The 15,818-nt window shown below is 42.0% G+C and overlaps 1 protein-coding gene across 2 annotated transcripts in view; it reads right to left on the bottom strand.

The window, feature by feature from the left end:
- LOC124551372 (sortilin-related receptor-like) overlaps positions 1 to 15,818 on the bottom strand; it is a 201,164-nt gene that overhangs the window by 151,538 nt on the left and 33,808 nt on the right. For both annotated transcript variants that reach the window (XM_047126412.1, XM_047126411.1), the window contains exons 6-8: positions 10,390 to 10,618; positions 9,389 to 9,574; positions 3,843 to 4,116 (exon numbers count right to left, since the gene is read on the bottom strand). In XM_047126412.1, the coding sequence (XP_046982368.1) occupies positions 3,843 to 4,116; positions 9,389 to 9,574; positions 10,390 to 10,618 (689 nt within the window). The remainder of the gene's footprint in view (positions 1 to 3,842; positions 4,117 to 9,388; positions 9,575 to 10,389; positions 10,619 to 15,818) is intronic.

Genomic DNA, 15,818 nt, shown 5'->3' with positions numbered 1-15,818 from the left:
TTCGGAGGTGCGTGGTATTGAATGTTCCGCAGCTGTAAGAATAACGTCGGTAATATGTGTGACCTCATCGTCGACGCTGGGAAAGTGACGGTCATCGAATGTCGCTAGAGACGAAAAAAGTGTCCAATCGGCTTGGGCAAACTTCCAGCGTCGCGGGCGCATGTAGGGCAGTTGAGGCTGCAGTGTAAGGACACATGGAAAGTGGTCACTCGAGTGTGTACCATCAAGGGCGAACTATTCGAAGCGCCGAGCTAGCGGAACAGTACCGACCGCAAGGTCCAAATGAGATAAATTTGTCGTGGAGGCAGACAAATATGTAGGGACCCCAGTGTTGAGGCAAACTAGATCTGCTTGGTGGAAGACGTCTAGCAATAGTGAGCCACGTGGACAAGGATGTGGAGATCCCCAAAGCGGGTGGTGGGGATTGAAGTCCCCAACCAGCAAATATGGGGGTGGAAGCTGACCAAGAAGATGAAGGAGATCAGCTCGTGCCATTGGTGTGGACGATGGAATGTATACAGTACAAAGAGAGAACGTGTATCCGGAAAGGGAAAAACGGACGGTGACAGCTTGGAAGGAAGTGTTTAAATGGATTGGGTGATAATGGAGAGTTTCGTGGAGAAGAATCATGAGTCCTCCATGTGCTGGAGTGCCTTCAACAGAGGGGAGATCATATCGGACGGACTGAAAATGAGGGAGAACAAAGCGGTCATGGGGACGCAGCTTTGTTTCCTGAAGACAGAAGATGACCAGCGAGTAGGATCGTAAGACGATTGACAATTCATCCCGATTGGCTCGAATACCGCGGATATTCCAGTGGATAATGGACATAGGGTGAACAGAAAATGGAGGAGTGTGACCAAGGTCGCTGTCAACTCAACGACTGCTCTGAGCTTGCGACCGACAGCACGGAATGGCATTCACCCGAAGGCAGAAGATCCTGATCCATAGGTTGGTCAGGAGCAGCTCCTGCCACCAGCGATCGGCCGGTTGATCGGCCGCCAGCAGTGCGCCTCGGCGACACGGAAGACGGCCGAGGGCGATTTCCGCCAGGTGGTGCTGTAGATGGGACACGCCTTGGCGGAGAAGGAGAGGAACTGGGTTTCTTTGTAGCCTTCTTGTAAGTATGATGTTTAGAGGAAGGAGGAACCGATGGTTGGGAAGTTGCCGTATGAAAAAACTCTTCACGAGTATGCTCTTTTTTCGAAATCTTGGTGTCTGACTTTTGGGCTCGAGATTTAGCAGAACTCGACGAAGGGTGAGCCAGCGAGTGGGCAGGCAAAAGTGGTGAGTTTGAGCGGGCGATCTTTGCACTGGCCGATCTGACGACCGTGGCACGAAAGGTGAGGTCGCAAGTCTGCGTGGCCACCTCCTTTGTTGGCCGAGGAGAAGCAAGGACAGTGCTGTATTTTCCTTTCTGAGGCACGGTGGGCTGTCGACTGGCGAATAATTTTCGAGCAGCAAAGGTCGACACCTTTTCCTTTACTCTAATTTAGTGGATGAGCTTTTCGTCCTTAAAAACGGGACAATCTCAAGAGGAAGCAGCGTGGTCACCCGTACAGTTGATGCAGCGAGGGGATGGAGGTGGACAAGCACCCTCATGGGCATCCTTGCCACACGTAACACATTTGGCCGGATTGGAACAGGACTGGCTGGTGTGATTGAACCGCTGACACCGATAGCAACGTGTAGGGTTTGGGACGTAAGGGCGAACGGATATTATCTCATAGCCTGCTTTGATTTTCGATGGGAGTTGAACTTTGTAAAATGTCAAGAAGACAGTGCGGGTTGGAATGATGTTTGTGTCAACCCTTTTCATAACCCTATGAACAGCCGTTACGCCCTGGTCAGACAAGTAGTGCTGAATTTCTTCGTCAAACAATCCATCGAGGGAGCGTGTATAAACGACTCCACGCGAGGAATTTAAAGTACGGTGCGGTTCCACCCGGACAGGGAAGGTGTGTAGTAGTGAGGTACGCAGCAATTTTTGTGCCTGGAGGGCACTGACTGTTTCTAACAACAGGGTGCCATTCCATAATCTGGAACAAGACTTTACAGGACCTGCAATTGTGTCGACACCTTTCTGAATAATGAAAGGGTTGACCGTGGAGAAGCCGTGACCTTCGTCAGACCGAGAAACAACAAGGAACTGTGGCAACGATGGAAGAACTGACTGTGGCTGAGACTCGGTGAACTTACGTTTGTAAGCAGACATAGTGGAAGGTGAGGAAACCATTGCGGAAGAATCCCCCATGATTACCGGCGTCTCCGATGGCGCGCTCCTCCTTTGTAGGGGCCCCCTCTGAGGGCACTCCCGCCTTAGGTGATTGTTCACACCTCCCGACAAACGGACGGAGGGACCAATCGGCACTTTCGGAAGGTATCAGCTTGGGTAATCATCCCTCCCTGGGCCTGGCTGTTACCAGGGGGTACGTACGTGTCCTACCTGTCTACCTGGGGCAGGGAATTACGCGTTACCCCGTCACCGGCTACGCATGTAAGTGCGTGGGTCGGCCTTCAGACACGCACAGGGAGGAAGAAAGAGAAAGGGAAAGGGAAAGGAAAGAAGAGAGGTCTCAAATGCCGCAGCGGAGAAAAGGGTAAAGAGAAGAGGTAAGGTAAAGAGAAGAGGTAAGGAAAAGAGAAGGACAAAGGAAGGATGAAGACATACGAGCAAGGAAAGCTAAGAATGCGGTACATTTGCAAGTGTCCGTCTGGACGTAGGCACAAACCATACTCCGAGAGGGGGAGAAAGGGAAGGAAAGAGCCTGAGGTGAGGGGGGGGGGGGGGGGGGGCGAAGATGGGGGATGGGGAAGAATGCGGAAAGGGAAGGTATGCAGCCCGGAAAGGAAGGAAGGCCACATTAGCTCGGGGTCCCGTGCTCGCTACTCACGTATCCACAAAAGAGTTGTGGATCCCCTGGGGGGTAACATTAGTGTAAAAACTACCAAATTCATCTTTTGAAAAAGTAGTACGATTACGCATATAAGATGTCTCAACTATAAGAGCATTTTCTCCTTCATTCCACACACAATGTGGGGAGAGAGGCAGCACAGAAGACATCAGCCGGTTTCTCATTACAAACAAAATGTTGTTCTGAAGTTCATGTGCCCATTATTTCACAGCCTGACCACTAGTTAGTCTAGTAGAGTATGTGGTGTAACAACATATCCTCTGGTACTGTTCATATCAGTAAACACTTGTTTTAAGGTCTTCCCCACCGACTCTCCCTGTTCGATCCATGTTGCATTTATCGTTGTCTCATTACCCCCAATAATAAACAATGTTAAACCATATGCAGAATTAGACTAATCTGGGATTGCTGTAATGATTGAACATGAAAAATTCTATTTTAAAATAATGGCAAATAACAGACATAAATATATGCCATCAGTACTGGCTGACACATGAAGAGTGTAATGTGCAATATTTTTTTGGGATAATTTAATCAACAAAATCCAGAAACAAAATTGAAATAACAGTAAAACTCCAGAGAAAATTCACTAGATGACTTAAAGAGGGATACAGGGTCAAAAACACTTCAGATGCATGTATGGTACTGTGCCATGAGGATTTCAGTGCGCACCGTAACAGCAGACTTGGACCTACGAGAAACAAATTAATTTTGTAGCTTTATTTTTTTTTAGGTAATAGTAAATACTTTCTGACTACTCCTGTTATGTCCTACAGTCGAAGATACAGCCATACAAAACCATCCAGTGCCTTAGCAGCAGTAAGTATTGTACTGTTATCCAGCAAGGACATTTTGGCACTAAAATGAAATTAGTAAAAAAATGCTATGGTAATATGCAACCTACAGGATATTCAGAAACACACTCACTGAAAGCTTTCTGCAGATCAGCCTTGATGATGAGCCATCGCAGCTGCTGAGGTCCCGAGCCGAACATGGTGAAGACTGTTGTGTTCTCGCCTGGCTCTGTCATCAGGCCGTACATGCGCAGATCCTGGTTGTAGAACTGCTCCGTGTGCCATGTGAAGCCCTCGTCAGTCGAGTACAGCATTTCCCGTGTCTCCCCTTGGGCTTTGTAATACTTCACTGCTACCATCACACCGCCAAAATCTCCCATGTTGAAGAAATAGTAATCTTTTAGAACCTGTGACATCAAGTGCATTCCATATGTTAGTCAGAACGAGGCTTTGTTTATATTGTAAGTAGTGGTAAAAATAATTAATGAATTTTCTGGTTCTTCCTCAACATAAAAATTTGATTGCTGAGAATAAATTGTGCACTTTAAGGCTGAAAAGTGACAAATATTTACAAATGCAATGTTTATGAAATGTAGTTTAAAACTGAAGAAATTGCAAAAAGGTAGAAAATTAACAAGATAGGACCTGGGTTAGTTGAAGGAATCAAGGGTTGTTGAGAGTTTCAGAAGAAGCATTAGGCAACAATTAACTGGATCAGGGAAAAGGGATACATCAGAAGATGAATGGGTAGCTGTGAGAGATGAAATAGAGAAGGCAGCAGAGGATCAAATAGGTAGACACACGAAGTCTAGTAGAAATCTGTATCTGTGGATATCACACAAGATACTGAATGTAATTAATGAAAGGAGGAAATAAAAAATGGAGAGGGAGGGGGGTTTGCAAGATGTAGCAAACACATGCAATAAGCTCCAACTTCTAGAGGAATGTAATAATTCCAGTTTCAAAGAAAGCAGGTACTGACATGTGTGAACATTACTGAACTATCAGTTTAATAAGTCATGGCTGCAAAACACTGACATGAATTACTTCCAAGGATGGAAGAACTGGTAGAAGCTAACCTTGGGCAAGATCAGTGTGGACTCCAGAGAAATGTAAGAGCAAGTTAGGCAATACTGACCCCCCAACTTCCCATAGAAGATAGGCACACCTACATTTATAGAATTTTTGGAGTAGAAAACCTTTTGACAATGTTGACTGGAGTACCTTCCTTGAATTTCTGAAAGCTGCAAGGGTAAAATACAGGGAGCGGACAGCTATTTACAATTTGTACAAAAATCAGATGACGGTTACATAAATCGAGAGGCATGAAAGGGATGTAGTTGGTGAGAAGGGAGTGAGACAGGGTTGTAGCCTATCCCCAATGTTATTCAACCTGTACAGTGAGCAAGCAATGAAGGAAACCAAAGAAAAATTTGGAGAAGGAGTAAAAACTTTGAGATTCCCTGATGACACTGTAATTCTGTCAGACAGCAAAGGAACTGGAGGAGCAGTTGAACAGAACGGAGAGTGTCTTGAAAGACAATATATCAGCATCAACAATGCTGAGGGAATTGGAATAGGAAACAAGATACTTAAAGCAACAGATTAGTTTTGCTATTCTGGCAGCAAAGTAACTGGTGATTGCAAATGTAGAGAGGATATAAATTGTACACTGGAAATGGTGACAAAAGCATTTCTGAAAGTAGTGGAGGGAAGTATGGGGGGTAAAAGTCAGAGGGAGACCAAGAGATGAATACAGTAAGCAGGTTCAGAGGGACGTAGGTTGCAGTAGTTATCTGGAGATTAAGAGGCTTGCACAGTAAAAAGTAGCATGGAGAACTGCATCAAACCAGTCTTTCAACTGAAAACCACAATAACAACAACAACAACAACAACAACAACAACAACAACAACTTTCTTTGTCTCATTCCTGAATAAGCAGGAGAAATCATTACCCTAATTTTTGGTAGTAAGTAACAAATAACCATAGATCTGAAATATAAGGGTAAAGATAAAACTTCTCACTTCCACTGAACAATACATGCAGACAGTTGGGGTGCTCATATTCTGTCCCAGGGAGGGTGGATGTGAATGAGGGAGGGGAAGGGGGGGGGGAATGGGGGGGGGGGTGAAAAGAAGACCATCCAGTCACCGTTTTAATGAACCATGCCAATTCCATACATAATTATGCCGACCCTATGCTGATGTCAGACAAAGGAACAACGAAAAGAAGAAAGTAGTAGCAGTAGCAGTAGTAGCAGCAGTAGTAGCAGCAGTAGTAGTAGCAGCGACAGTGGTAGAAGTAGTAGTTCCCATTATTATTATTATTGTTATTGTTGTTGCTGCTGCTGCTGCTGCATGAAGCAAATAATGAAGTAACCTATGAACAATCATTTTTGCTTGTGATGCTCTAAACATGTTTTCAACATAACTGCACCGTCATCAATACATTAGTATTTTATCACATACCTGAAACTATTACATGTTTTATGATAATAGAAGAAACTTAAAGGGACCTAAACATTTCACAATATTTACTGCAATACTTTGATTTTCACTTTGATTACTATTCTGTTTTTTTTTCTACAACATTCTGTAAATGGCTGGCTAGATTTTATTTGCAGCAATATGTTTTTATCAAGATAGCTGGAAAAGTAAGCACAAACACTTATTGTGTAATTTGTTGCACTTTTTCTAACTACTTTAAAAACAGATGACGATAACAATGTCACAAAAAATCTTAAGAACACAACCAAATTTGAATGACATATTGCAGTGGAAGAAATTTTTATTAATTTTGGGACTACAGTAAGAAACCTATTTTTTCAAATGACTAGATACCCAACCATTGAATGAGTATTGTATAAAAGCAAACAGACTAAAATTAATGTAAAAATGGAAAAGTAAGCAAATTAAATGCTTAGGTCTAATTCTTCAATCACTGACATTATTGTGCAACATTTTGCATGTTTTAATTCGATAAAATAAAGCCTCACTGATGATGCCACATAAACGTATGGACAAGGAAAGTAACTCGTGAACAATTTATATTTAGCAAATATAAACGGAACCTAGCTCTACGAAAAGTGTCGCAAATATTGATGGAATCTAGCCCTCTGAAATGAGTAAACGTTTATGGAATTATAACAGTGAAAGGTGCGTGGATCAGCACCTAATATTGATTTTACTATGTTTATTTTTTGTTGTTGTTGCATTCATGCTCAAATGCACTGATAACTAGTTCCCAATACAACCATGTGTACAAGGACTGTGTCAACTCTCTAACCAGATATCTGATGACAATGGGATTGTTTCAGTTTGAAAGAGCATTGTTTCTTCACTTTGGAGCATGTGTGTGGTGGTTACCGCACCACTGGATTCCAAACAATTCTGTGAATGGTGAGTGAAGACACAGGAAGTGCTGAATCTTACACAGTGCATGGATCTGTCATGCCACAATTTTCATGCTGTGATTAGTTATGGCTACAAAAAGAAGTTAAATGCAGAAGAATGATGGTACGTGTTTTTGGCGAGACTCTTGAACCTGCCAGTCAGAAACTGGTCTTGTGAATTTTCAATGGGTCATGAGTCTCTCAAAGATGAACCTCATTATGGTCGCCCAGCAATAGCTAAGTCAGAATGAAATGCTGAGACTGTAAGGAAAATGATTGAAGATGATCCTTATCTCACATTTTGTGACAGTGAAGGGATCCTAAATACTGGACTGATTGTGGTGCAGTCCACCATTCACGCGATCATTCTGACGTATGTGAGAAAGGTGCCTGCTGGGTTACCACATCCCCTGACAGAAGTCCGAAAACACCCAAGAATGGATTGGTGTCATTTATGCTTCAAAATGTTGACAAAGGGCAGTCTAAAGACAATATCTTTGCAGGTGACGAAACATAGAGGTATCAAACAAGGGGGTATCATTATGACTCCAGATCGAAGAGGCCATTTTCTGTATGGTACATTTCAGGTCATCTCACCTCTGCTACATAAGACACACATCACACAGTAAATGCTATGTGGTATGTGACTAAATGTCTGCCAGAAGTCACTGCCACATGGAGGCCACAGCACTCAAAAGCCAAAGAGTGAGCAACTCCTCCTGCGTCACAACAATGCCTCAACACACACAGCTGACAGAACAATGGACTTCTTGGAGAACAGAGAACTGCAAGTGTTACAACACCCACCCTATTTACCTGTCCTGGCTCTGTGTGACTTCTTCCTGTTCCCGAAGAGGAAGGAGGAAATTCAAGGGCAGCATCTCTCATCAGATGGAAGAGGTATCACAGCATACAACAGTGCTGTAGGTGATGAGGTGACTTCCCTCAAGAAACTTGGACAGACGGTTTTGAAGCGGTAAGTGCTCATGGAGAGTATTTTACAAAGTTGTAACAGTTAAGCCGTAATTAGTTTTTTTCTGAATTTCTGCTAAAGGCTTTTGGCTATCATGTCATTATAACATAATTTAACAGAATAGTTCACATTTATAAAGGGTGCCTCGGAAATGTTGACACAGACTTTGAGGGATTGTAGAGGATGCCTCCAGAAACAATCGAGGATAGGAACCCGTGTCCAGAAACATCAATCAATGTCGCTACGAAGTGCTGAAGTTATAGGCACAGCGCCTGGCACCAGGCCACCTTTCAGCAGCAAATTTGGCTTTGTACACTGGAATGTTTTGCAATACTGTTTGTTATTCAGTGACCATGACTGATGTCCACAATTGCCAGTGGAGAAGATGCAGCTAGCTGCTGTGTAGAATGGCCTCGTCTCTTATGAATACGAGGGATGGCGGTTTCGGGGACCGGTTTCCATTGGCAGTGTATTTTTTCTAATGCACACCAAAAAGCATTGGAGATTTAAGAGTGTTACAGGAGAAAAATAAACTGCAGATGAAAACTTGTGTCCAAAACCAGTCTTCCACTGAGGCAACAGAGCACTTCATTCATAGGATACAAGGCCTTTCTACGCAGCTCCACCTTCTCCACTGCCAGCCACGGCAATCTGTCAGGATCTTTGATTAATGAACAACTTTGTCAGATGTTCTGCCTACGGTTTGCCATACAAAGTCACATTTGCTGCTGAAGAGGTACCGTAGCAGAAAGTGCTGGCGCCTGTATGCTGGATGCTCTGCTGTGTCATTGGATCAAGCTTCCACACAGACTCCTATCCTCAATTTGTTCCTCAAGACAACCTCTGCAACCCCTCTATGTTTAGCAACATTTCTGGGACACCCTGTGTACTTAGCTTCAAGAGCTTCTCCACACTCAGACACCCAACAACCGGTGATGTCTTATTCCAAACACTAAAAGGCATAACAAGGAACGATATTGTAGGCAATCAATTACAACATAAAACAAATTAACTGCTTTAGTTTATAGTCACCCTTTTACTTTTTCAAATGTCTACCGGTTTCAGTACGAAGTACCACCAGAAGTGAAACCTACTATCAAACTCTGCAGTACATAGTTAACATATTGTTTAAGAAACATATACAACATATATTCATCTGTGATAGCTAATATATGGTACAAAGTGCAAGCTTAAATTTCAGGCTGGCCCTTACCCCCAGCACACAGTTGTCAAGCTCGCAGAATGTACGGAAAATATAATTACAACATTTATAGAAAAAGAACTGCTCCAATAGGTGCATATATCAACACAAACCTGGCGCCACGTGAGTCCTGCGTCAGTGCTGATGAAAACTCCAAAACGTCCCTTCAGTGAAGTTCCGAGTGTTCCAGTTGCCATAATGATGCCCGGTGCTGATTTTGATGTCATCAGAGGAACCGTTCGTGTTTCAGGGTTCAACTGAGCAAACTTCTGGGTGAGATGAAGAGAACAGCCTCGACTCTAAAAAAAAAAGAAAAGGGAAGTCAGATCATAAACAGTGTCAAAGTTGAAGGGGTAGATTGCACGTGGAAGCATGTGTCACTCATACAAATAAGAGGTTGTAGTGGTAAATGCCATAAGTTTCAGAAACCATGAATAACGAAACCAGATTTTATCAGTTTAGTTTGTTCAACTACACAAATAAATTTTATACCATAATATGAGTCTTATTTTATTATTTTTCAACTTGAAGCAAGAAACTTAGTTCCAGTGGGTGCCGCATTGCGGTCGAGAAGTGGGCCTGAGGCAGTTTCAGATAAGTTTTTACAGTCTGACGATAATTTATGGATTTGTAGTTTTAGCTTGACGATGTCCACTATGGACAAACGGTAGTTACTGTTATTCTGAAGAAGGTTGGGTTATCCCAACTGAAACCTAGATAAATTCTAGGTAAATGGTGCATCTGAGGCTGTTGGTTATTAAAATTAAAATTAATGCTGGGATGATTCCTGTGAAAGGGCACGGCCCACTTCCTGCCCCATCCTTCCCTAATCCACAGGACTGATGACCTCGCTATTTGGTCCCCTACCACAAGTCAACCAACTGAAGAGAAAATTGAATCAGCAACTCAGCTGGACACCCAAAACAATGATAAACACAGTAAAAAGGCCAAATATCACTAACGCAATAGGAAAAGTTAGAAACGTCAGCACATTTCACAGCACAACAGATATCCATTTGAAATTTAACTTCATTTGAAGGCACATCATGCCAAGTTGAACCTATTACTAACATTGCCAGCCTACAATTGTGCATTCTGAAAGTAGTTTGCTCACCACATCACAGCTGATGTTCCTGCCCTGATCATCAGTCGAGGGTGGTGTGAGTGGCCTCCAGCGTCCTCCCATATCGAAAGTGATGAACGTAGACAGGTGCTGCGTATTTATTTCCGGCACCCGCCCTCCTCCGTGCGGTGAGGTGGGTACGTGGACCTGGGATGCGATGTAGATGCCGCGAAGACCTTCCACTCGGTGCAGGTCGGCAAAAGCTGTATCCGTTGCACGCCTACAAAAATTTAGACAGATTTATGACTGAAAAGAAGTGCTACAAAATATAAATGGTGGTCAAAGCTAAAAACACATTAACAGAGAGTTGTTATCATCAGTGAAAGCAATAATAAAACGTCAAGTTTAAATGTTTTGCATTATATGTGGAGAATGGTACCCCCCAGATCTCTCTCTCTCTCTCTCTCTCTCTCTCTCTCTCTCTCTCTCTCTCTCTCTCTCCCTCCCTCCCCCCCCCCCTCTCCCCTCCCGTCACCCACTGCTCCCTCTGGGGAAAACCACAACAAACATTTCTTGTATTTGTGGTTTCAGTTACATATTTGCTGAACAATACAGGGCCACTTTAATTAGGTAATCTGGAAACCTCAGAATAGATAACATTCCTTATTTCTTTGTATTCACATTTTCCTATGTAACATCTTTCGGCAACTGTTTAAAATATGTTAGTTCAAAACCATAACTCTTCTACCAAACTTGGATTATAGGACGTGTGGAAATCATCGTAATATCTTATATTACTGTTTTTTTATACTGTAATTTATTTGAAAATGGCATTTTACTGGTTATAAACACCATTAGAGGTAAAAGTTATTCAACATAGGAAGAAAGTGATGCTGAGCAACACATACTTTCAGAAGTCACTCATGTGACAGTAACTGTGTGTGTGGCAATTCAAGGAGTCTACTTGCGCCAAATATATCCAACAAAAAAGACCTAGACAAGTATGATATACACAATGTTTCACTAAGCTTCATCAGGTCAGCCCACACAGTTCTTTACATACATTGTTTCCCTTTCTTTTCCTCACAATTTTTTTTAATACTCATGTGCTATGAACTTGTAATATATATCAGAATTCTTTAGGTGTGTTCTTAGACACTTCTTTTGCCAAAGTAGGCATATCTTAATTTCTGACATGTTGTTGTTGTTGTTGTTGTTGTTGTTATTGTTGTCTTCAGTCCAGAGACTGGTTTGATGCAGCTCTCCATACTACTCCATCCTGTGCAAGCTGCTTCATCTCCCAGTACCTACTGCAACCTACAGCCTTCTGAATTTGCTAAGTGTATTCATCGCTTGGTCTCCCTATACTATTTTTACCCTCCATGCTGCCCTCCAATACTAAATTGGTGATCCCTTGATGCCTCAGAACATGTCCTACCAACCGATCCCTTCTTCTAGTCAAGGTGTGCCACATATTTCTCTTCTCCCTAATTCTATTCAACACCTCTTCATCAGTTATGTGATCTACCCATCTAATCTTCAGCATTCTTCTGTAGCACCACATTTCAAAAGCTTCTATTCTCTTCTTGTCTAAACTATCTATCAGCCAAGTTTCCCTTCCATACATGGCTACACTCCATACAAATACTTTCAGAAACGACTTCCTGGCACCCAAATCTATACTCGATGTTAACAAATTTTTCTTCTTCAGAGACGCTTTCCCTGCCATTGTCAGTCTACATTTTATATCCTCTCTGACCATCATCAGTTATTTTGCTCCCCAAATAGCAAAACTCCTTTACTACTTTAAGCATCTCATTTCCTAAACTAATACCCTCAGTATCACCAGATTTAATTCGACTACATTCCATTAACCTCATTTTGCTTTTGGTGATGTTCATCTTATATCCTCCTTTCAAGACACTGTCCATTCCATTCAGCTGTTCTTCCAGGTCCTTTGCTCTCTCTGACGGAACTACAATGTCATTGGCGAACCTCGAAGTTTTTATTTCTTCTCCATGGACTTTATTTCCTACTCAGAATTTTTCTTTTGTTTCCTTAACTGCTTGCTCAATATACAGATTGAATAACATCGGGGATAGGCTGCAACCCTGTCTCACTCCCTTTCCACCCACTGCTTCCGTTTCTGCTTTCTCTTCTTTGCTTAGAACTGTGTTTCCATCTGAGCTCCTGATATTCATACAAGTGGTTCTCTTTTCTCCAAAGGTCTCTTTAATTTTCCTGTAGGCAGTATCTAGCTTACCCCGTGTGAGATATGCCTCTACATCCTTACATTTGTCCACTAGCCATTCCTGCTTAGCCATTTTGCACTTCCTGTTGATCTCATTTTTGAGACGTTTGTATTTCTTCTTGCCTGCTTCATTTACTGCATTTTTATATTTTCTCCTTTTATCAGTTAAATTCAATATATCTTCTGTTACCCAAGGATTTCTACTAGCCCTCGTCTTTTCACCTACTTGATCCTCTGCTGCCTTCACACTATTTCATCTCTCAAAGATACCCATTCTTCTTCTACCATATTTCTTTCCCCCATTGCAGTCAATCGTTCCCTAATGTTCTACCTGAAACTCTCTACAACCTCTGGTTCTGTCAGTTTATCCAGATCCCATATTAAATTCCCACCTTTTTGCAGTTTCTTCAGTTTTAGTCTACAGTTCTAACCAATAGATTGTGGTCAAAGTCCACATCTGCCCCTGGAAATATCTTACAATTTAAAACCTGGTTCCCAAATCTCTGTCTTACCATTATATAATCTATCTGAAACCTTCAAGTATCTCGAGGCCTCTTCTGTGTATATAACCTTCTTTTATGATTCTTGAACCAAGCATTAGCTATGATTAAGTTATGCTCTGTGCAAAATTCTACCAGGCAGCTTCCTCTTTCATTTCTTACCCCCATTCCATATTCACCTACTACGTTTCCTTCTCTTCCTTTTCCTACTATCTAATTCCAGTCACCCCATGACTATTAAATTTTCTCTCCCTTCACTGTCTGAATACTTCCTTTTATCTAATCATACATTTCATCAATCTCTTTGTCATCTGCAGAGTTAGTTGGCATATAAACTTTTACTACTGTGGTAGGCGTGGGCTTCGTCTCTATCTTGGCCACAATAATACGCTCACTATGCTGTTTGTAGTGGCTTACCTGCATTCCTATTTTTTTTATTCATTATTAAACCTACTCATGCATTACCCCTATATCATTTTGTATTTATAACCCTGTATTCACCTGACCAGAAGTCTTGTTCCTCCTGCCACCGAACTTCACCAACTCCCACTATAACTTTAACCCATCCATTTCCCTTTTTAAATTTTCTAACCTACCTGCTCGATTAAGGGATCTGACATTCCACGCTTCGATCCATAGAACGCCAGTTTTCTTTTTCCTGATAACGGGTGTGCTCCTGAGTAGTCCCACATGGAGATCCGAATGGGGGACTATTTTACCTCCGGAACATTTTACCCAAGAGGACGCCATCATCATTTAACCATACAGTAAAGCTGCATGCACTCAGTATTACAGCTGTAGTTTCCCCTTGCTTTCAGCCACTCTCAGTACCAGCACAGAAAGGCCGTTTTGGTTAATGTTACAAGGCCAAATAAGTCAATCATCCAAACTGTTGCCCCTGCAACTACTGAGGCATGCAAGCCACCCCACCAATGACAAGGTCCATGGTTCATGGGGAGGAATTTCTGACATAAGAATAAGTAAAAAGATAGAATCATCTCTAATGAGCTAATCACAGATGGGACATTAAGCTCTATTAACATTCTAAAATGAAGGACATTTAGTGTGTAATACCCCAAGTTTAATGTGTACTACCCCAGTCAACGAGAGATTGGACAACCAAAGACTGAAGTTTAGTGTCTGTCTGGAATGAATACATTAGAAATTGAGCACATGCGATACAGGGCAAGGGTGAGAAGAGAAAATGTAAGATCTTTTTCAAAAGAAAGCATTCACCTTCATAGACTTAGTAAAACAAAGAAAAACCTCAGTCTGGAGGCCAGGTGGGGACTTAAATCTCATTCCAGCCAAATAACTGTAGCTTGTCTCAACCATTGCAACACCTTAATGCATTAGGCTGGATGGAACAAAAATGGTTGTGTGCTTTTGAAAGGAACTACCCCCACATTTTCTTTCAGCAACTGAGGCAAATATAAATCTATATCACCAGTTAAAGACTTGGGGCCTTGAGGAGTAAATATATAACCATTATGAAGTATTGGAATGCAAATACAATACAACATCCTTGTAAGCTCCCTTTTCCTGACTACAAAATACTTTTTAAAATTTTTGCTTGTTTTCTGCTGCAACTAAAGCCTCTTGCACAACTGTGGGGTAAAGTACATAAACTATGCAAACACTGTTTATAAATCAATGTGACAGAAGATACCTCTGCATACACAGCATGGTAAACCAATGTTTCTGGTACCTCCACATTTTGATCCACTTTAGTTTATCATTCACTGGAACTCAAGAATCTTACATGAGAGTTCCTTTCAGTTTCCAAGACTAGATTCTATGAATTTCTATGACGACAATGTTGCTGGAAAGAACCACAGAAAATACTAAACTCACAGTTCGAGACTTAGTGTGCCACACCTGATCCCTTATCCATATCTGTATCTGTGTCTGTACAGGCAATTTGTGTGTGTGTGTGTGTGTGTGTGTGTGTGTGTGTGTGTGAGAGAGAGAGAGAGAGAGAGAGAGAGAGAGAGAGAGAGAGAGAGAGAGAGAGAGAGAGAAGTATGGGGGGATTCTTGGTCTTCAGTCTCTCGACAAATTATAACTGGTGCTATCAAATACAGGGGGGACATTACTATGCAAGCAGGTATTTGTAAGTGCAAAATACACTGAAGTAATTTTTTAATGATTATTTTACTCAGAGTAATATTTTCAAATATTTCACACCTATGAATCAATCTTTGCATGTCAGAATATCTTTCTGTAACAGAGCAAGGCTGATCTATCCACTTACTCTATACCACTACTGACAGTGACACATTTTTTTCTTTCTTTGTTTAATCTTGTTTTATGAATACAGCAAGGTGAGAAAAAATCGTGGGATACCTCCCAATATTGTGTCAGACCTCCTTTTGCTTGGTGTAGAGCACCAACCTGACGTGGCACGGACTCAACAAGTCATCTGAAGTCTCCTGCAGAAATATTGAGCCATGCTGCCTCTACAGCCATCATTTGCAAAGTGTTGCTGATGCACGATTTTGGGTACGAACTGACCTCTCTATTATGTCCCATAAATGTTCAGTGGGATTCATGTTGGGCAAACTGGGTGGCTAGATCATTCGTTCACACTGTCCAGAATGTTCTTCAAACCAATCATGAACAATTGGGGCCCACTGAGATGGCGCATGTCTTACATAAAAATTCTGTCATTGTTTGGCTATAAATGATCTCCAAGGAGCCAAAAATAACCATTTCAAGTCAATGATTGG

The sequence above is a fragment of the Schistocerca americana genome, chromosome 9 (genome assembly GCF_021461395.2).
Source record: "Schistocerca americana isolate TAMUIC-IGC-003095 chromosome 9, iqSchAmer2.1, whole genome shotgun sequence".
Classification (NCBI taxonomy): domain Eukaryota; kingdom Metazoa; phylum Arthropoda; class Insecta; order Orthoptera; family Acrididae; genus Schistocerca; species Schistocerca americana.
The sequence above is the reverse complement of the archived record's forward strand: the minus strand, read 5'-3'. Positions and strand labels throughout refer to the sequence as shown.